We start from the raw sequence: 22827 nt of genomic DNA, 5'->3' as shown, positions 1-22827 counted from the left end.
TGGCCATCCTAGACTGGGTGATGTGTAATGAGAAAGGACTAATTAACAATCTTGTTGTGCAAGGCCCCTTGGGGAAGAGTGACGATAATATGGTAGAATTCTTTATTAAGATGGAGAGTGACACAGTTAATTCAGAGACTAGGGTCCTGAACTTAAGGAAAGGTAACTTCAATGGTATGAGACATGAATTGGCTAGAATAGACGGGCGAGTGATACTTAAAGGGTTGATGGTGGATAGGCAATGGCAAACATTTAAAGATCACATGGATGAACTTCAACAATTGTACATCCCTGTTTGGAGTAAAAATAAAATGGGGAAGGTGGCTCAGCCGTGGCTAACAAGGGAAATTAAAGATAGTATTAAATCCAAGGAAGAGGCATATAAATTGGTCAGAAAAAGCAACAAACGTGAGGACTGGGAGAATTTTATAATTCAGCAGAGGAGGACAAATGGTTTAGTTAGGAGGGGGAAAATAGAGTATGAGAGGAAACTTGCTGGGAATATAAAAACTGACTGCAAAAGCTTCTATAGATATGTGAAGAGAAAATGATTAGTGAAGACAAACGTAGGTCCCTTGCAGTCAGATTCAGGTGAATTTATAATGGGGAACAAAGAAATAGCAGACCAATTGAACAAATACTTTGGTTCTGTCTTCACTAAGGAAGACACAAATAACCTCCCGAAAATACTAGGGGACCAAGGGTCTAGCGAGAAGGGGGAACTGAGGGAAATCCTTATTAGTCAGGAAATGGTGTTGGGGAAATTGAAGGGACTGAAGGCCGATAAATCCCCAGGGCCTGATAGTCTGCATCCCAGAGTACTTAAGAAAGTGGCCCGAGAAATAGTAGATGCATTGGTGGGCATTTTCCAACATTCCATGGGCTCTGGATCAGTTCCTATAGATTGGAGGGTAGCTAATGTAACACCACTTTTTAAAAAAGGAGGGAGAGAGAAAACAGGTAATTATAGACCGGTTAGCCTGACATCAATGGTGGGGAAAATGTTGGAATCAGTTATTAAAGATGAAATAGCAGCGCATTTGGAAAGCAGTGACAGGATTGGTCCAAGTCAGCATGGATTTATGAAAGGGAAATCATGCTTGACAAATCTTCTAGAATTTTTGAAGGATGTAACTGATAGAGTGGACAAGGGAGAACCTCTGGATGTGGTGTATTTGGACTTTCAAAAGGCTTTTGACAAGGTTCCACACAAGAGATTGGTGTGCAAAATTAAAACACATGGTATTGGGGGTAATGCACTGACTTGTTATAAAGAGGGTCGTGATAAGTGTTTGGAGTGTCCCCCAGATCGGGGGGCACTTGAACTAATGTTTATTTCTGTTCCCAACCAAAGGAGTTGTACTGACGTGGATAGAGAACTGGTTGGCAGACAGGAAGCAGAGAGTCGGGATAAACGGGTCATGGAAACATAGAAAACATAGAAAATAGGTGCAGGAATAGGCCATTTGGCCCTTCGAGCCTGCACCGCTATTCAATGAGTTCATGGCTGAACATGCAACTTCAGTACCCCATTCCTGCTTTCTCGCCCTTGATCCCCCTAGTAGTAAGGACTACATCTAACTCCTTTTTGAATATATTGAGTGAATTGGCCTCAACAACTTTCTGTGGTAGAGAATTCCACAGGTTCACCACTCTCTGGGTGAAGAAGGTTCTCCTCATCTCGGTCCTAAATGGCTTACCCCTTATCCTTAGACTGTGACCCCTGGTTCTGGACTTCCCCAACATTGGGAACATTCTTCCTGCATCTAACCTGTCTAAACGCATCAGAATTTTAAACATTTCTATGAGATCCCCTCTCATTCTTCTGAGCTCAAATGAATACAAGCCCAGTTGATCCAGTCTTTCTTGATATGTCAGTCCCGCCATCCCGGGAATCAGTCTGGTGAACCTTCGCTGCACTCCCTCAACAGCAAGAACGTCCTTTCTCAAGTAAGGAGACCAAACCTGTACACAATACTCCAGTTGTGGCCTCACCAAGGCCCTGTACAACTGTAGTAACACCTCCCTGCCCCTATACTCAAATCCCCTCGCTATGAAGGCCAACATACCATTTGCTTTCTTAACCGCCTGCTGTACCTGCATGCCAACCTTCAATGACTGATATACCATGACACCCAGGTCTCGTTGGACAGGTTAGGTGAGTGGGCAGTATAATGTGGATAAATGTGAGGTTATCCACTTTGGGGGCAAAAACACGAAGGCAGAATATTATCTGAATGGCGGCAGATTAGGAAAAGGGGAGGTGCGACGAGACCTGGGTGTCATGGTACATCAGTCATTGAAGATTGGCATGCAGGTACAGCAGGCAGTGAAGAAGGGAAATGGTATGTTGGCCTTCATAGCTAGGGGATTTGAGTATCGGAGCAGGGAGGTCTTACTGCAGTTGTACAGGGCCTTAGTGAGGCCTCACCTGGAATATTGTATTCAGTTTTGGTCTCCTAATCTGAGGAAGGACGTTCTTGCTATTGAGGGAGTGCAGTGAAGGTTCACCAGACTGATTCCCGGGATGGCAGGACTGACATATGAGGAGAGACTAGATCGACTGGGCCTGTATTCACTGGAGTTTCGAAGGATGAGAGGGAATCTCATAGAAACATATAAAATTCTGCCTGGACTGGACAGATTAGATGCAGGAAGAATGTTCCCGGTGTTAGGGAAGTCCAGAACCAGTGGACATAGTCTAAGGATAAGGGGTAAGCCATTTAGGACTGAGATGAGGAGAAACTTCTTCACTCAGAGAGTTGTTAACCTGTGGAATTCCCTTCCGCAGAGAGTTGTTGTTGCCAGTTCATTGGATATATTCAAGAGGGAGTTAGATATGGCCCTTGTGGCTAAAGGGATCAAGGGGTATGGAGAGAAAGCAGGAAAGGGGTACTGAGGTGATGATCAGCCATGATCTTATTGAATGGTGGTGCAGGCTCGAAGAGCCGAATGGCCTACTCCTGCACCTATTTTCTATGTTTCTATGTTTTTAACCCGGCAATTGACTTGTGGGCCCCTTCAAATATGTGACCCTATGAATGAGCACTACAAGAACATGCAGGGTGCTGTACCCGGTACTTTGAGACTGAATTTTAAAAATCCACAAGATTGACTATTTTACATAACTTGAGCTGCAATGAGGCACATTTCATTCAACGAGAATGGCTGAGGCTGATGTCATTGGAAGTGAAGTCACTAGCGGAGCCATAGTGGAGGAGATTCGAGTGGAGCATAAATGCCAATATGGACAGGCTGGGCTGAATGGCCTGTTACTGTGCTGTATATTCTATGTAATTCTGTGTAGCTTTTTGGCAGCCACTGAGAGTTGCATCATTGGGTGGCCCGGTTCATGTACAGAAAGATTAAATCAAAGGTCGATTGAAAACCGGAAGGTACCCACACTTTCGCTAAACACTCCATCAAACTAAACACTCTGCAAGAGTGCTGCAATGAATGATGGGGTTTTGTGTGAGGGCCATGGATTGTTTACAGGTTTATTGGGTATAAAGTGGAGAGCATTTTACATTACAAAGTGAACAATGACGATGTGTCCTAACTTCTGGATTTCAGGCCATCCTGTGCATGTGCTGGGCTTTCCGACAAATCAACTTGCTGCCATTGATGCTGAAGTGTGTAATTCAGGTCTAATGGTGGGGAAAGGAGGTGGAGAATGTGATTCGTCTCCCTGTCTGGACCACATTCTTGTTCTCCCTCTCTCTTTCCACACCCCATCCCCTCCCCGCCTCCCCCCAAGATCTGGATCACATTCTACCTCTCCAACCTGATTTCTCTGGGCTCTGCTGCCTGCTCTGCTCCTGCTCCCCACATCCCCCAACCCGCCCCCCCCTTCCAGGCTCTGCTTTCCCCGGGCTCCTGCTCTCCCACCCCCGTACTCTGCTTCCCTTCCTGTGCTCTGCTTCCCCCCTCACCACTCCCCATGCTCTGCTCCCTTCTGCATAACACAGTTATTCCTTGTCAGTCTGCATCCTCCAGCATGCTTGCTATGGATGTGGGACACTCCATTCAGTTAGGTAGACACCGCCCGCCAAGCTTGTTTATCATCATCTTGAGTGCATGCCGTCCCTTAGCCCCCAAAAAAGCCACCTTTCTCTGCTGCACCTCATCTGGCAGCACATCCAAACTCAATCGTGCAGTTCTACCACCTGCTCCAGTCAATAGGGTGGATTTTCATGGCTTTTGTCCTTGTGGATCACTCAGTTTCCCGGTAAAAAGACCAAAGCTCAAAGGAGAACAGAATCATTGTAACTTAAAGCCTTTTACATTATCCAGAATTTGGGGGCTTTCTGAGGAAGAAAAGAGAGCCATTCCCAGCCTCGTGCCTCATTTTCCTGTTTGTTTGCTGACAGGAGTGTATGAAGAACATAGCACTGTGCCCTGACCCGGAGATCGTCAGGTAGAATCACAACCTTCTCATTGTCGAGGCCCAACATTCAGATGTGTGCCTGAGAGGCCTGCCTTTCATGCCCCTTCTTCTGATGCTAGGTCTTGCCAGTGGGCAGGTATTCACCAGGGGTGCCCCGGGCCATGTAAACTGACTGGAGCAGGATGTCTTAAGGAGCCTGAGGCTGGACAGGAGTACTGCACGTTGGGTGTTCTCTCCTGTTTAATTCCACCCCAGGGATGGAGAGGAAAGTCCACCCTCTTATCTTCACAGTGGTGTGCCAGAACAGCCAGGCTCCATGAAAATTAAATAGCAACTTTTTAATAGCAGCAGCCCTTAAAGAGCTGCTTCACTCTTCACTTCCTACCCACCAGTTGTCACAGCACTTCCTGTGCACATGAAGAAGCTGAGTCCAGAGTGGTCTGCAGTCTACTTTATCAGTGTGGAAGCAAATACTAATGCTAGCCATGATTTCCACGCAATCAGGGAATTGGCCCTAATAGCTCTCCTAAAGGATGGTGCTACCAACAATAGAGCATTCAGTACATCACTGCATTGTCTGCATAGATTATGTGCTTACACTAACAGTTGTGTTTTCCATCTCCCACAATCAGTCCTTTATGTTATGTATGTAAACTTTATAATAGTGTAAGACTTGCCACCAAAGGGTGCACCTGTTGGAGACCCAAGGGTCACCTGCACACCTCGTGCAAGCAAGTATAAAACGCTGTCTGCCATGCTGCTTTGGCAGTCTGGAGTTTGATTAAAGAAACTGAGGTCACATCATAGAAAACATGGAAACATAGAAAATCGGTGCAGGAGTAGGCCATTCAGCCCTTCGAGCCTGCACCACCATTCGATAAGATCATGGCTGATCATTCCCTCAGTACCCCTTTCCTGCTTTCTCTCCATACCCCTTGATCCCCTTAAATGTAAGGGCCATATCTAACTCGCTCTTGAATATAACCAATGAACTGGCATCAACAACTCTCTGCGGTAGGGAATTCCACAGGTTAACAACTCTGAGTGAAGAAGTTTCTCCTCATCTCAGTTCTAAATGGCCTACCCTTTATCCTAAGATTGTGTCCCCTGGTTCTGGACTTCCCCAACATCGGGAACATTCTACCCACATCTAACCTGTCCCGTCCCATCAGAATCTTATATGTTTCTATGAGATCCCCTCTCATCCTTCTAAACTCCAATGTATAAAGGCCCAGTTGATCCAGTCTCTCCTGCCATCCCAGGAATCAGTATCGTGAACCTTCGCTGTACTCCCTCAATAGCAAGAATGTCCTTCCTCAGATTAGGAGACCAAAACTGAACACAATATTTCAGGTGAGGCTTCACCAAGGCCCTGTACAACTGCAGTCAGACTTCTCTGCTCCTATACTCAAATCCCCTTGCTATGAAGGCCAACATACCATTTGCCTTCTTCACCGCCTGCTGTACCTGTATGCCAACTTTCAATGACTGATGAACTATGACACCCAGGTCTTGTTGCACCTCCCCTTTTCCTAATCTGCCGCCATTCAGATAATATTCTGTCTTCGCATTTTTGCCCCCAAAGTGGATAACCTCACATTTATCCACATTATACTGCATCTGCCATGCATTTGCCCACTCACCTAACCTGTCCAAGTCACCCAGCAGCCTCCTAGCATCCCCCTCACAGCTCACACCGCCACCCAGCTTAGTGTCCTCTGCAAACTTGGAGATATTACTCTCAATTCCTAAATCCAAATTATTGATGTATATTGTAAAGAGCTGGGGTCCCAGCACTGAGCCCTGCGGCAATCCACTAGTCACTGCCTGCCATTTTGAAAAGGACCCGTTTATCCCGACTCTCTGCTTCCTGTCTGCCAACCAGTTCTCTATCCACGTCAGTACATTACCCCCAATACCATGTGCTTTGATTTTGCACACCAATCTCTTGTGTGGGACCGTGTCAAAAGCCTTTTGAAAGTCCAAATACACCACATCCACTGGTTCTCCCTTGTCCTCTCTACTAGTTACATCCTCAAAAATTCGAGAAGTTTGTCAAGCATGATTTCCTGATCAGTTTGAGCTTACAGCATAGAGTCTTGTAGAGTTATCCTGAACATAACACTTTACATCCTTCAATCTGTACCACAGAGAAATGTGCAGTCAAAGCAGATAACAGATGGAATAGTTAATGATTTACAAGGATTGAGATAGGGCATCATAGAAACATAGAAACATAGAAAATAGGTGCAGGAGTAGGCCATTCAGTCCTTCGAGCCTGCACCGCCATTCAATGAGTTCATGGCTGAACATGCAACTTCAGTACCCCATTCCTGCTTTCTTGCCATACCCCTTGATCCCCCTAGTAGTAAGGACTACATCTAACTCCGTTTTGAATATATTTAGTGAATTGGCCTCAACAACTTCCTGTGGTAGAGAATTTCACAGGTTCACCACTCTCTGGGTGAAGAAGTTTCTCCTTATCTCGGTCCTAAATGGCTTACCCCTTATCCTTAGACTGTGACCCCTGGTTCTGGACTTCCCCAACATTGGGAACATTGTTCCTGCATCTAACCTGTCTAAACCCATCAGAATTTTAAATGTTTCTATGAGATCTCCTCTCATTCTTCTGAACTCTTGTGAATACAAGCCCAGTTTGATCCAGTCTTTCTTGATATGTCAGTCCCTCCATCCCAGGAATCAGTCTGGTGATATTCTACCCAGTCCTGTTCAACTTGTTCTAAGACAAGCACTAGAAATGACTGATTGTGGGGGTCTTGTTGGCTAAGTGACTAATAATCTTAGGTATGCAAACAACATTGCACTTCTAGCAGATGCAGTTCAAGTCCTTTCGTACCTAATCAGCCAGAAAGCAAAAATGCGCAACTTGTGAAATTAATACCAAAAAAGTCCACAAGAATGGCAGCATCCAGTACAATTCTTTTAATGATCAGGATTAATGATGAAAGCTGGAACAAGTTGATCACTTCGTCTGCTCATGAATGTTGTGCCCAGAAAATGTAAGCTGTGCAAAATAGATCTTATGTCAGTTCGGTTTATCAAGAAACCATTAAGCAAGGCACAGATAATATGGACAAACTGAGGCCTAAATAAACGTAAGCTCAGCTTTTGAAAGAATTTATTGCCTGAATCCCGTATGTCTATGCAAAGCTTGAATAATAACTGTCCTGGTGCTGTTGAAAAATACTGAAGAGCGAGCAGATATTAAATCATGTAGAAATAAATGAGTTATGGTTACAAAATAGGGTTTGTAACCATAACCATAACCTTGGCCCAGTTTCTAGTGGGTATGAGTACACAGCACAATAGTACCTATAACCTGTGTCATTGGCACCAAATTGGTTTTGTCATTCAGAGAGGCCACAAGGATGACTGATCTGGTAAAATAGAAAACTAAATTGCACTCATGTTGTAGATGATTTTCTGAGGTTGGAATTAAGACAAATTGGCAAGAAATTCAACTTGTGACTGCCTGTTATTCCCAGTTATAAAACTGTTGAATTTTGTGTTGCGATCTGCTGTGCCCGAGCTGTGCCAGAAGTGCGGCATATGTCGGGTGGCTTTTAGTCATCCAGGATGCTTGTCTTGAAATGGGCATTGTGCTCCTTAAATAGCAAATCCAGGCCCTGGTTATAGGATCCTGAATGTGAAATTGAGGTACAAGTGGGTTCAGCCTTGCTGTACCAGGTGTTGAATAGCCTAACCAACGATCCTTAACAGAATTGCTGGAGGCCACTCAAAAAAAGCTTATTAACTATTCAGTTTTTATTTTCCTGGGTCTAGGAGAAGCAAGGGTGTTCCTCTTGGGCCCACAAAAAAACAGCAGCCTACTACTGAAGATCGCCTCACTCCGGCCAGCATACCATAGCAACTGGCCGAATTTAAACCGGCCGGTGAGTGGCAATACAATACCTGTTTGCCACCTGCAGCTTAGCGACAGCAAAATGGGGCCTGAAGCCGAATTTGGCGCAGGCCTCAGGCCAACACACCTTGGTGCTCTCGTGACATTGCACCCGTTTTCGGTACAAATCAAATTTGTCCACCATCATTGAAAGACGGGATGATTTTCAATTTGGGCAGACAATTAGTCTGCCTAATGTTGGCAGTGAGAGGCCCAATTAAATTTGATAATCGGGCCATATTATGATAAAATATGCAAGCTGCCAATGCTAAACGAGCAGTGACAAGCAGTTCACCAATCGACAGCAGAGAGGGGGCAGGAAATCTAGAAGCTCCTCCATGGAGCCAGGCCAGCTGGGACAACCAAAGGGGAGGGGGAGCTGAGGTTGTAGTGGGACTAGCAGCAGGTACAACGATATTTTTGTGGCCGGGAGGAGCATTCATGGAAGACCAAAATTTCATCGAGTTCCGAAATACTTCATAGCACCATGATTTAAATACAGTCTCTACCATTTACACTGCCTATATCGGGCAAATGGCGCCAACCATTTTCCATTACGAAAGAAGTCAATTGCAAAGACATGCTGATTTCAGGTGAAATCTTCAACTATTCGCACCTCATTAATGTGCGATCACCTTAGTGATGAGATTCTGGATGCAGCTGCTAACAATTTGGAGAGGCAGTTGCTAAGTGAGATATTCCTTTTTTTTATTATGTTGGTTACTTTGCTGTTTGATTTTACTGTCCACCGTGTATGGGGAGAAATCGCGTTGACACCAATGCACTCGCTGTAAACGGGGACGACATATTAATGAGCCTCCCACCTATTTCAGGCAGCAGCCTTGGACGCCTATTTCATGACACCCTCCAAAGTTGTAGTAGACGGGAAGTCGGGAGCAAGTTTTACTTTGTCAAATTTTGTCTCACTACCATCCCACTCCCATCGAAAAATGGTCTGGGCGCAAGGTGAAATTCAGCCCCAGAGCAGAGGGACCTTTACATAACCTAGGTATTGCACTGCCTGCCCAAGGAGTGCTTGATGCTGACACTGGATGCAAAACCAGTAGAAAAGTGTTCTATTCCCTAGTACTGAGCATCGCTTACAAGTACAAAGGTAAAAAAGGAAATGGTTGAGAAATGGGTTGTGTCGCAGGTGCAACAAAATGTACCACTCAGAGATGTAGGTAGAACAGTGTGATTGAGTGGGATCATTATATTTTTGAAAGACTTGGTTGCATCAGAAAGATGAAGGGGACAGTTGGGCAGAAGCTGAAGAAAAAGGCTTGGTGCAGATTAACATTTAGGAATTCATTTACATGGAAGAATGTGAGTCTCAAACGCATTAAAAAAACGCTTGTCCAAAGGATATTTGGATCATTGTGTCCTTTTTCTCAGCTGTTATATGTAACAACATTGTTCAGATCAGGCTGTTCTGAGATCGGTTCCATTGAGCACTGCGTGTGGGAAGTTTTTGTATTCGACATCTGTGGAGACACATTACTAAACCAATTAGGGTTGCTTTTTTTTAAAGAATTGAATAACAAAAATGGTTACTTTCAGCTGTTCTATCTAAATAAGGTAATTTATGTTCTTTGTGCTTTCAGGTTACATGGAAGTAGTCCAGATTCCAAGAGGATCAGTTCATATTGAAATACGGGAATTGGCAATGTCAAAAAACTACATTGGTGAGTTTTTAGTGATAAGTGTCAATATGGAGATGGGTTGTTTGCTTAACTTATTTGCTTTCTTTCTTTGCAAGGATTAGAATTGGATGCAAGTCTTATAAATTTAAACAAAGTAGCAATTTTTTTTAAAGAGTGTAAGTTGGTCTGATAAAACAATAATTTTTAAGTAATAAAACAAAACCAAAATACTTGAGGTACCGGAAATCCGAAATAAAAATAGAAAATGCCGAAAATAATCAGTACCGACCTGAAACGTTAACTCTGCTTCTCTCTCTCCACAGATGCTGCCGGACCTGCTGACTATTTCCAGCAGTTTCTGTTGTAATTTTTAAGCAATGTTGCACACTTTTATATTACATGCAAAATACATGTATTTCATAGTGTTGTTTTGTTTGTTTCAGAAATTGTCAAAGTTTTGTCTGAAGAATAATTTGGAACATTTTTACTTGTAGCTTTGAAATCTGAAGGTGATGAATATTACATAAATGGTGCCTGGACCATTGACTGGCCAAGAAAATTTGACGTTGCTGACACAGCTTTCCACTACAGGAGACCTGCAGATGAACCAGAGTCTCTGGAGGCATTAGGGCCCACCACAGAAAATTTAGTTGTCATGGTAATTCATCTAAAAAAAATCCTCCATTTATTTATTTTCTTCCTGCTTTTCCTATCTATTTTCCCCCTCTCTCCCTCCTCTTTTAAAGGTGTTGACACCTTGCTTATAGTTTGTTCAATGTGCTATTTACTCACCATTCTTTATGTACCAACCTAGACAGTGAGCGTCAGCAGGCAACAGTTATAGCCAAGTTGACCCTGTCCACATACACATACTTCCCCTGGCTGATTTCCCCCTCCCTAACTAGGACCACCAATGTCAATTGTAGTGCCCCTACTGCTACCCTGGCTCAGATCAGTTAGCAGCACAGGCTGAGAATCAAACTGGGGCCGCCTTCGTTTGTATGGTTCACCTGCTCATTTGCCAGGAATTTTCTCAGGGTTCACCCCTGTAACTCTGCCGGAAAATCAGAAATCCCGAATGCACTGTGTAAATGGCGTTTCTGTCGATTTTCAGCCAAATTTTTGACGGCCCATCAGGAGAATCCTTGAGGAAATTCCTGCCAACTGCCTCAACCAGCTGAGCCATTGGGGAGTTATACTATGTTTGTGTTTACTAAATACTATTCTGGAGACGTGGAAACTAATTGGTTCTCATTGTACTACTTGAGATTTTCTCCTGATTAAGATAAGGGCTAATATTGTTCAGAAATAGAAGTATTTTACATCATACAACAACAACAACTCACATTTATGTAGCACCTTTAATGTAGTAAAATATCCCAAGGCACTTCACGGGAGCATTAACAAACAAAAATTTGACAATCATGTGACAACAATTAGCACAGTTAGTCTAAGTTTGCTGTGTGGTTGAATTGATGAACTACGAGCTCAGTTTTGCAGCAGAAGAGCACAATCTAGTATTGATTGAACCTCACATTATATTATTCTGAGAAGATGCACCAGGTGCTATTTTCAAAGCAATTGGTGATTTGCTGCAAAATTGTTTTCCTCTCAAATGCAAGTATGCTGCATTTGTTTTACAATCGTGGGAGAAAAATATGACTTGCATCCAAAACAGGGGCAAAGTCGGTTGAGCAACATGGCGTGAGTAGGTTTATGTTAGACTGGGCTTTGTCTGTGAACACTCAAACACATAAAACTGACCCACCATATTATAACTAAATTTGAGATGTCCCTGCAGTTAATTAAATTTTGGATTCCTTTGAAAACAATTGAAATTTAGAACTGTTCCCATGTCCTGTTCACCCACTTGTAAGAGGTGATATATCACCTTGGTATAGAAAAACTATAGCCCCAAAATTGTGAGCAAGCTGCAGGTTTGAGGAATGTCACTGATTGAGAATTCACCCACTGGGGTGCAAGAGATAAGGGACCAGATAGTCAACTTTTACAGAATTGCAGGGCATCTTTGGCCTGTTGGGACTTCCGCCCATCACAAAGATGTGAAAGAAAGAAAGAACTTACATCTATATAGAATCTTTCACATCCTCAGGGTGTCCCAACTCACTTTATAGCTGATTGAGTTTAAAAAAAATGTAATCACTGTTATAATGTAGTAGATGTGGCAGTCAGTTTCTGCTCAGCAAGGTCACACAAACAGCAATGAGATAATAACCGGAAAATCTGTTTTAGTGATGTAGATTGAGGGATAAATGTTGACCAGGACACCAGTTGCCCCTGACCCTGGCTGACTTTCTAGTCTCGAGTTCATTAGCATCGCACATGGAGAGGGTGTGGAAGAGCCTGCTGAAGAGGTGTGTCGCCGATGGTCACTATAGTGACAGAAGACCTTCTCAGAAAAATCCTCAACTATTTCAGAAAGCTTTAATCTTTAAATGGTTCCGCCATTACCCATAATAATTTTGGATGGCAGGGGCATAGAAATGGGTGGGGATGTGACAGAATACATACCAAACCCATTTCCCTTCCCGGTCACCCCAGTTCTGCCAAAAAATCAGCGGAGGGAGGGCCTAAGATTCTTGCCAACATGCTGTTGCAGAATTTAAAGGCCTGCAGTAGCATAATGGATATCACCACCAGCACCAGTTTGGGAGATCTCGAGTATCTTTTTTCCAAAAACTGTCTGTGAGGTCAGTTGAAGAGCATAGAGCCGACCCCCGCCTCCCCCCCCACCCCTCCCCTCCCCCTCCACCCTCTCAGATGCAACTGTGGAAAAGGTCAGGCAAAGAAGGGATGCTCTATTGGGAATGGAGGAACACAGATGGCCAAGGAGAGCTGCTCGGGAATAGTGAAAGAAGATGGGCAGGGCACTGAGTGCCAACTCAAATACTCCATGGATAGGCACTCAGTGTTGGATACATTTTTAATGAGCTCACCAGGTTAGGAAAGACAAGAAAAATCAGCCATACCTTGCACTAATGCAATGTATTAAACATGTCTGTCTCTAACAATGATCTCCCTCTCCCACTCTGCTAAACTGCTTGAACAGCTTGACAGCAATGCCAGTGAGGTATCATGGTGCCCTTCGCAACTCCAACCTTCATCTGCAAGCATTCCTTCACTTACATCATTGCAAATGTTCACTCCTCAAGCCGTGCATGGTGCATAACTGCCTATTGCAGGTACCTGTCACCACAATCATTATGTGCTGCTTATTGCTACAGGTTATGGTAACAAAAAGTAATCTGGTTCTTTCTCCTTGATTTTCTAAGGCCAAGATAGCCCATAGCAACTGGAAGAGAGCTGCAACAGGTAGTGGCCCCCCTTTGAACCCATGAGGAGTAAGTGCTCCAAATCCTGGGCTATGAGGCCACAGGGGATGTCGGAGATATCAGAGTAAAGGAGCATGTGGCATGTGCTGGTTCATGATGACATTCTGCTTCTCTTCCTTCCCATGTTAATAGCCATTGAACCATATCATGAAACCCTCATATCACTTCTACTGAAAGTGATGTGTGCTCTGCTCCTCTGGAAATCATTCTAACCTCTCTTCCTCCTTTCCTCCTATAGGTATTCTAGAGGAAGAAATCACAGGCCCATTGCATCCAGCATTACCAGCGTGTCACAGCATGTACTGTCACGCACTGTATACCACCCAAACAGCAGCTCAGAGCCGTCCAGTCCAGGAGACTTAGTGAGTGAGTTAGAGGGGAGTGCACTGGTGACACACACTGCATGAGTGAGTAGCATCAGCTGGCACTGGCTCATGAGGAAGAAGATGTTGCTGACTGGAGAGTCAGGATGCATCACCTCTTGGCTGAAGAGCCTGGGAATCTAGATCTCACTGGTCCTGCTTTAAAAAGAAGGATGCTGAGCATCAAGTATTGCTGCGGTCATTGGGAGCCGTATCAGATGGTGGCTCAGGTGGAGGAATTCATCTGTAGCATGCTCAGTAAATTAGAGGATGGTTACATAACTCTGCAGTTCTATGGAGTATATGGCAGCTCCAGGGACTTCTGCAGCTGAGGCCCCTATGGTACAATTCTTGGGGGAAATCTGTCCTTTTCCATGGATGCTAAGATTATTACCCTGGGTGCCAGATTGGAGAGAACTGTCTCTTGGAGCTTTAACAGCTTGGCGACTGGTTGCAGACAACCATGAGACTGGGTTTCACTGATTTCCTTGGTACCACTAGGTCTGCATTTCCCACAGATCAGTGACCATGCTGAGCCAGTGGCCAGTAGCAGTGGCAGGGTAGGAATGGGTATAGGTGATAGTGCTGTTTCTCAGTATTGCAGCACATCTATGCCCTACCGCCAGCCTCTTCTGGTGCCTGCACTTGCCCAGGCAGTAGCCGAAGAGATCCAACTTCAGCAGATCCATCTCAGGACTTGGCTGTCAAGCGATGAGGCCCACATCGGTCTAAAGAGACTCCTATTCGAACACAGCAGCCTGTCACCCATACAGTCTTGCTGTTCAAGTACTACCTAGGAGAATTGCAAGATTAGGTTTAAAACCAATCACAGTAAGAAGTATTCTGCGTACACATATGAATAGGATTCTGGTGTTCAGAATTTTCTGTGCATGCAGACATTGTTCATGGACAGGTGTAGTAGTTGCTGTTATGAATTGCGGAAACAGAAGAGCCTGTGGTTTATTGGCATATTTGAGGGGAAAAGAAGGAAGATGTACGCAGAACTGCTAATGTATTAGTCAATAGAAGGTCTCCTATACTGAAGTGGCCCAAATGTGTCTTGTATCTGGCAACAGGATGTAGCACTCATCATCTTCAGTGTTGAGTGCCTGCCATATTAGTAACTTAAAGGGGCACCAGTTTCACTATATGCCAAAACAATATTTTTGTTGTTTACAAGCACACAATGTGAATAGTAATCATGTCAGAATGCATAATTGTATCAATTTTCATGCTATCATTGTGGGAACACAAAGCTCTTCTGGCTGTACACCCTCTCCAAACAAAAAAAGTTTGCCAAACCTGCCTGAGCATATCTTCTTCATTAAAATATTTGCTCATCTGGCTCCTTTGAAACTGACATGATTTGGAACCCATCCTTGGAAATGTATTCATGCCCATAAATGAACCCATGTGGAGTTAAGGGTTAATCTTACAAATTTGTACTCCCAGGTATTGAGGTTTATCTACTGGTAGCACATAATAGGAATTTGGGCATATAGGTCAATGAGTCTCCATAACAGAATTACCCCAGTGTGTTCATTAGTTTATAGGGATACATTTCTGACTTTTTAATCCTGCGGGTGAGCCTCACCATATTTTAAAAAAAATGTGTTCTTGGGATATGGATAATCCTGGCAAGGCCACATTTATTGCACATCCCTAATTGTCCTAAGAAGGTAGTGGTAGACCTTTTCCATGAACTGCTGCGGTCCATGAGCTGACGGTACCCCCACAATGATGTTAGGTATGGAATTCCAGGATATTAACCAAGTGACAATGAAGGAATGACGATATATTGAAATCAGGATCGTATGTGACTTGGAGGTGATGGTGTTCCCACGATGTCTCTGAACTTCTCCTTCTTGGTCATAGAGGTAGCAGAAGAGGAAGGTGCTGTTGAAGTAATTTTGGTGAGTTGTTGCAATGCATCATGTAGGTGGTACACACTACCGTCACAGTGTGCTGGTGATAGAGTGAAATGGATATTGAGTCCAGTGGCAGGGGTGCAAACCAAGTGAACTGCTTTGTCTTGAATGATATTGAGCTTCTTGAATGTTGTTGCAGCTATGTCTAACTTGGCTTAAGCCTTATAGATGGTGGAGAAGCTTTGAGAGGTCAGGAGGTGAGCCATTCATTGCAGGGTATCTGTTCTTTGTCCTGCTCTTGTAGTCATGGTGTTGATATAGCTGGTCAGTGTCAACCCCCAAGATGTAGATTTCAGATGGACTCAGCGATGGTGGGGGTCTCAGCAGTGGTGATGCCATTGAAGTTCAGAGGGAGATGGCTGGGCTTTCTCTTGATTGAGATGGTAATTACCTAATACTTGTGTGGCACAAATGTTACCTGCCATTTGTCAGCCGAAGCCTTAATGTTATCTAGGTGCTGCTGTAGGTTGGCAGGGGCTGCTTCATTAGCAGAGGAGTCGTGAATGGAGCTGAATACTTGGGAATTGTCAGCAAACAACCTTATGTCAGACATTAATGAAGATGCTGAAGATGGTTGGATTGAGGAACTTTTGCATTGAAGATTGGCCTCCAACAACCATCTTCCTTTATGTCGCGTATGACTCCAGTCACTGGAAGGTTTTCCTTTGAGCCCATTGGCCTCAGCATTGGTAGCAGTTGGGGATAGTGTATTATGATACTATGCAAATGATGAGGAAAAGAATGGTAGTGAAAATTAGGAAGATGCTCAAGGAAGGAGAAATAATCACATTGATGGTGTCCAGTGTTGCTAAGGGCATTTGGGTAGGGTGATTACAAAGTGATTGATTGTGATATGGAAATCAATAACTGTCTCATTTAAACTGTGGTGAAGGATTACAATAACTTTCCACCCTCACCTCCCCACCTGATCCCGGTGCCCCAGTTGTGTAATAAATAGCATAGATTTCCACCAGAAGTGTGCAATTATCCCTGTCTCCAGGATTTGGGATGAGGCATCTGTGGAGTGGGTAGATGTTCTGTTCTGTCCCAGATCCACTCCTAAAATGTCTCTTGTGGAATTTTGGGGCCATCATATTTCTGCAAGTAACTCTATTTTAGTTGCAAATGCAAATTGTCTGGCTATTCACACGTGACATTTTGATGGTGTTTTCAAAAATGTTCATGCTTTCAACAACTTCACTGAGTGACAGTGGTGAAGGTCAATTATTCTGGATAAAATTCTGGAAGTGATCAAGAATGAGCTACTGGACCAATACAGAGCACAGATAATTAATAAAAACATAAAATTAAATAAAAAGCCCCATTTTATTATCACAGGGAGACCTGGGACAAGTATTTCATAACTGGACCCATTTCTATGTTCATTCCCCTTCACCACAAAACATGCCTAATTCTTGCACCCTGCAATTTTAACCATTAAAAATGACTTCCAAACTGTTTGAAAATTGTCCCTTAAATGTTGAATCTGTGAGTTGTGGAATCACCTCCATTGTAACCCTAGTTAGAACCCAGCACTCAGTTAGCATTTGACCTTTAACAGCTGTTAGTAAGTCTGGCCCTTTTCTTCCAGCTGGCTTTGACCATGGTTTTTTCAGGGATGAAGTGTCGTGACAGAGACAAATGCCCTTACCAGCTGCACCAGCAGGCCTGTGAAACTCCATTTAACCTTTGGCAGGAGAAAAAGTTGAATTCTTTGCAGATGAAATGACTTAGTGCATTTGTTACTAATATTGCACTAACACTCTGGTATGAAATTCCTCTATCTGTGTTTTGACATAAAAATAATAGGGGTAATTTTCCAACTTCACAATCCTTAGTGTGGAGCCATGAGGAGCAGGATTGGTTCTTCCGGCTTCTCCATAAAATCATGGGCCGCTGCGGCTCAATGCTCGCGACCCACCCCCTCCCCCCACCCTCTCCCCAGACTCTCCCAAGACCCTTGGCTGGATTCTGAGACAGCTGTTCTTGCTGCTCTCCCTGCAACCAGCAAGCTGCCTCTGGGGCCGCGAATGGTATCCGCAGCTTGTTGGTACTATACTGATGGACCGTGGTCCTCCGCCAATATCATTAGTCGCGTTGCAGTGTCTGTTGCTCCCGGATCCCACCCCAATTTGGGCGCGATCTCATTTCCAGGCCATTGTCTTTATACTTGAGCTGTTCTGCTTCTCCCAGTCTATCTGAAAATTAAAATCTCCTGTTATAAACACATTGTTTTTGCTGTATGCTTCCCTGATCTCCATATTTACATATCTCCCCACTTTCAGGTTGTCTATAGACGGCTCCCTCCAGAGTTTTGTATCCTTTACTGTTCCTCACTCTACCCATCGTGTTTTCACTGTCCGATCACATAAGAACATAAGAACATAAGAATTAGGAACAGGAGTAGGCCATCTAGCCCCTCGAGCCTGCTCCGCCATTTAAAAAGATCCTGGCTGATCTGGCCGTGGACTCAGCTCCACTTACCCGCCCGCTCCCCATAACCCTTAATTCCCTTATTGGTTAAAAATCTATCTATCTGTGATTTGAATACATTCAATGAGCTAGCCTCAACTGCTTCCCTGGACAGAGAATTCCACAGATTCACAACCCTCTGGGAGAAGAAATTCCTTCTCAACTCGGTTTTAAATTGGCTCCCCCGTATTTTGAGGCTGTGCCCCCTAGTTCTTGTCTCCCCGACTAGTGGAAACAACCTCTCTGCCTCTATCTTGTCTATCCCTTTCATTATTTTAAATGTTTCTATAAGATCACCCCTCATCCTTCTGTACTCCAACGAGTAAAGACCCAGTCTACTCAATCTATCATCATAAGGTAACCTCCTCATCTCCGGAATCAGCCTAGTGAATCGTCTCTGTACCCCCTCCAAGGCTAGTATATCCTTCCTTAAGTAAGGTGACCAAAACTGCACACAGTACTCCAGGTGCGGCCTCACCAATACCCTGTACAGTTGCAGCAGGACCTCCCTACTTTTGTACTCCATCCCTCTCGCAATGAAGGCCAACATTCCATTCGCCTTCCTGATTACCTGCTGCACCTGCAAACTAACTTTTTGGGATTCATGCACAAGGAGTTTTATTATTTGAAGGGGCTGCTCCTGAAATTCTGGCTGCACTTTAGTCCCACTCTCCTGATCTTTGGGCACCCTGTGCGGAGGGGAGCGGGTAGGTCCGAGGGCCTCCTCGTAGGACTGCTCCTGGGCACGGCCAAGGGTGCCATCAGCCGGTCCAGGCAGCAGGCGGTCGAGGGGGTCGTTCAACCTGACTGCCTGCCTCTCTTCCGCTCTTACACCCGGTCCAGGGTGTCCTTGGAGATGGAGCACGCGGTGTCCACCGGTACGCTCGCGGCCTTCCGCGAGAGGTGGGCACCGGAGGGACTGGAGTGCATCATCACGCCCGGCAACCAAATTTTTATTTGATTTTACGTTTTAAAGTTTAATTTGTTTTAATTGCCGGTGCTTTTAGTGTCCTCTTCCCTTTTATAGGGGGCACTGGAAAAATGTGATTTTAGTGCCCCAAAAAAAAAACAAAAAAAAAATGAAAAACACAACAAAAAAAAAGGAAAAAAGGGCCTTGTAAATGTCTGGTGTGTCACCCAGGTCGGGTGGCACGGTTTAATGTTTTATGTTTTTGCAGGTAGACTCTAAAAGAGTTTCATGCACAAGGAGTTTTATTATTTGAAGGGGCTGCTCCTGAAATTCTGGCTGCACTTCAGTCCCACTCTCCTGATCTTTGGGCACCCTGTGCGGAGGGGAGCAGGTAGGTCCGAAGGCCTCCTCGTAGGACTGCTCCTGGGCACGGCCAAGGGTGCCATCAGCCGGTCCAGGCAGCGGGCGGTCGAGGGGGTCGTTCAACCTGACTGCCTGCCTCTCTTCCGCTCTTACATCCGGTCCAGGGTGTCCTTGGAGATGGAGCACGCGGTGTCCACCGGTACGCTCGCGGCCTTCCGCGAGAGGTGGGCACCGGAGGGACTGGAGTGCATCATCACGCCCGGCAACCAAATTTTAATTTGATTTTACGTTTTAAAGTTTAATTTGTTTTAATTGACGGTGCTTTTAGTGTCCCCTTTCCCTTTTATAGGGGGCACTGGGGAAAAATGTGATTTTAGTGCCCAAAAAAAACACAAAAAAAAAGAAAAACACAAAAAAAAACCACAAAAAAGGAAAAAAAAAGGGCCTTGTAAATGTCTGCTGTGTCATCCAGGGCGGGTGGCACGGTTTAATGTTTTTTGTTTTACAGGTAGACTCTAAAAGAGTTTCATGCACAAGGACCCCCAGGTCCCTCTGCACTGCAGCATGTTGTAATTTCTCCCCATTCAAATAATATTCCCTTTTACTATTTTTTTTTCCAAGGTGGATGACCTCACATTTTCTGACATTGTATTCCATCTGCCAAACCTTAGCCCATTCGCTTAACCTATCTAAATCTCTTTGTAGCCTCTCTGTGTCCTCTACACAACCCGCTTCCCCACTAATCTTTGTGTCATCTGCAAATTTTGTTACAGTACACTCTGTCCCCTCCTCCAGGTCATCTATGTATATTGTAAACAGTTGTGGTCCCAGCACCGATCCCTGCGGCACACCATTAACCACCGATTTCCAACCTGAAAAAGACCCATTTATCCCGACTCTCTGCTTTCTGTTCGCCAGCCAATTCTCTATCCATGCTAATACATTTCCGCTGACGCCGCAAACCTTTATCTTCTGCAGTAACCTTTTGTGTGGCACCTTATCGATTGCCTTTTGGAAATCAAAATACACCACATCCATCGGTACACCTCTATCCACCATGCTCGTGATATCCTCAAAGAATTCCAGTAAATTAGTTAAACATGATTTCCCCTTCATGAATCCATGTTGCGTCTGCTTGATTGCACTATTCCTATCTAGATGTCCTGCTATTTCTTCCTTCAACTAAACTAAAATCCCTTCTTTCTATTGCTGCAATAGCATTTTTTATCAATATCGCTGCTCCCACATCTTTCTCAATGTCCCTGTCCTTTCTAAAGATCTTACAGCCTGGAATATTTAGCTCCCAATCATGCCCAGTTTATAGCTAGACTCTGTAATGGCTATTACATCATACTCTTTAAGCTGAATTTAGGCTTCAAACTTGCTTGTTTTATTTCTAATGCTACGTACATTCAAGTACAGAACCCTTATCTGTGTAACTGTTCCCACCCTGCCCATATAGAAACATAGAAATTTACAGCGCAGAAGAAGGCCATTTCGGCCCATCGTGTCTGCACCGGCCGACAAAGAGCTGCACGGCCCTCGGTCAGCAGCCCTGAAGGTTACATATAAACCTATGAATAATGAACAATGGCGGAAGGTAAAGAGCACCCAGCCCAACCTATCCGCCCCACACAACTGCGATACCCCTTATACTGAAACATTCTACACTCCACCCCAACCGGAGCCATGTGATCTCCTGGGAGAGGCAAAAACCAGATAAAAACCCAGGTCAATTTAGAGGGGAAAAAATCTGGGAAAACTCCTCTCCGATCCTTCCAGGTGATCAAAACTAGTCCAGTAAAATCACCCTGGCCGTATTCGATTCCCTGCAGTACTTACCATTATATCTGCGAAGGCCAACAAGAGGTTATCCAGTCTAATCCCAATTAAAGCTCTAGGTCCGTAACCCTGCAGGTTACAGCACTTTAAGTGCCCATCCAACCATCTCTTAAAAGTGGTGAGGGTTTCTGCATCCACCACTCTTCCAGGCAGTGAGTTCCAGATCCCCTCAACCCTCTGCGTAAAGAAGCCCACCCCCCTCAAATCCCCTCTAAACATTCCATCAATCACCTTAAAACTATGCCCCTTCATAATAGACCCCTTCACCAATAGAAATAGGCCCTACTATCCACTATGTCCAGGCTCCTCAATATTTTGTAACCTCAATGAGGTCTCCTCTCAACCTCTTCTGTTTCAATGAGAACAAACCCAGCCTATCCAATCTGTCCTCGTAACTAAGATTCTCCATTCCAGGCAGCATCCTAGTAAATCTCCTATGAACCCTCACTAGTGCTATCACGTCTTTCCTATAATACGGCGACCGGAACTGCATGCAGTACTCCAGCTATGGCCTAACCAAAGTATTATATAAATTAAGCATAACCTCCCTGCTCTTATATTCTATGCCTCAGCCAATAAAGGCAAGCATTCCGTACGCCTTCTTAACCACTTTATCCACCTGGCCTGCTACTTTCAGGGCTCTGTGGACAAGCACTCCAAGGTTCCTTTGTTCATGTATACTGTTAAGTGGCCTACCGCTTAGTTTGTATACTCTTTCCTTATTAGCCCTCCCAAAGTGCATTACCTCACACTTCTCTGAATTAAATTCCATTTGCCACTGCTCTGCCCACCTGACCAGTAGATTGATATCCTCCTGCAGCCCATGACCTTCCTCTTCATTATCAACCACACAGTCAATTTTAGTGTCTGCAAACTTCTTAATCATACTCCCTATATTCAAATTTAAATCATTGATATATACCACAAAAAGTAAGGGACCCAGTACTGAGCCCTGCTGAACCCCACTGGAAACATCCTTCCAGTCACAAAAACATCCATCAACCATTACCCTCTGCTTCCTACCTCTAAGTCAATTTTGGATCCAACTTGCCACTTTGCCCTGGATCCCACGGGCTTTAACCTTCGTGACCAGTCTACCATGTGGGACCTTATCAAAAACATTGTACACACTACCCTCATCGACCCTCTTGGTTACCTCCTCAAAAAATTCAATCAGGTTAGTCAAACACACTCTTCCCTTAACAAATCCGTGCTGACTGTCCCTAATTAATCCTTGCCTTTCCAAATGTAGATTTATCCTGTCTTTCAGGATTTTTTCCAATAATTTTCCCACCACTGAGGTTAGGCTGACAGGCCTGTATTTACTTGGCTTATCCCTTTTTCCCTTCTTAAACAAGGGTATTACACTTGCAGTCCTCCAATCCTCCGGCACCATGCCAAAATCCAAAGAGGACTGGAAAATGATGGTCAAGGCCTCTGCTATTTCCACTTTTACTTCGCTCAACAGCTTGGGATATATTTCTTCTGGGCCTAGGGACTTATCTACTTTCAAAGCTGCTAAACCCCTTAATACCTCCTCTCTCACTATATTTATTTCATTCAGAATATCACACTCCTCCTTGATAGCGGTATCTGCATTGCCCCTTTCCTTTGTGAAAACAATTGCAAAGTATTTGTTAAGAAC

The 22827-nt window shown here is 44.4% G+C and overlaps 1 protein-coding gene across 1 annotated transcript in view; it reads left to right on the top strand.

Moving 5' to 3' along the window:
* The window catches only part of adamts6 (ADAM metallopeptidase with thrombospondin type 1 motif, 6), a 400523-nt gene that overhangs the window by 342612 nt on the left and 35084 nt on the right, over nucleotides 1-22827 (top strand). The window contains exons 17-18 of the mRNA XM_070869378.1: nucleotides 9914-9994; nucleotides 10447-10610. Of these exons, the coding sequence (XP_070725479.1) occupies nucleotides 9914-9994; nucleotides 10447-10610 (245 nt within the window). The remainder of the gene's footprint in view (nucleotides 1-9913; nucleotides 9995-10446; nucleotides 10611-22827) is intronic.

The sequence above is a fragment of the Pristiophorus japonicus genome, chromosome 2 (genome assembly GCF_044704955.1).
Source record: "Pristiophorus japonicus isolate sPriJap1 chromosome 2, sPriJap1.hap1, whole genome shotgun sequence".
NCBI classification, from domain to species: domain Eukaryota; kingdom Metazoa; phylum Chordata; class Chondrichthyes; family Pristiophoridae; genus Pristiophorus; species Pristiophorus japonicus.
Note: the sequence above shows the minus strand (reverse complement) of the source record. Positions and strands in the feature narration are given on the sequence as shown.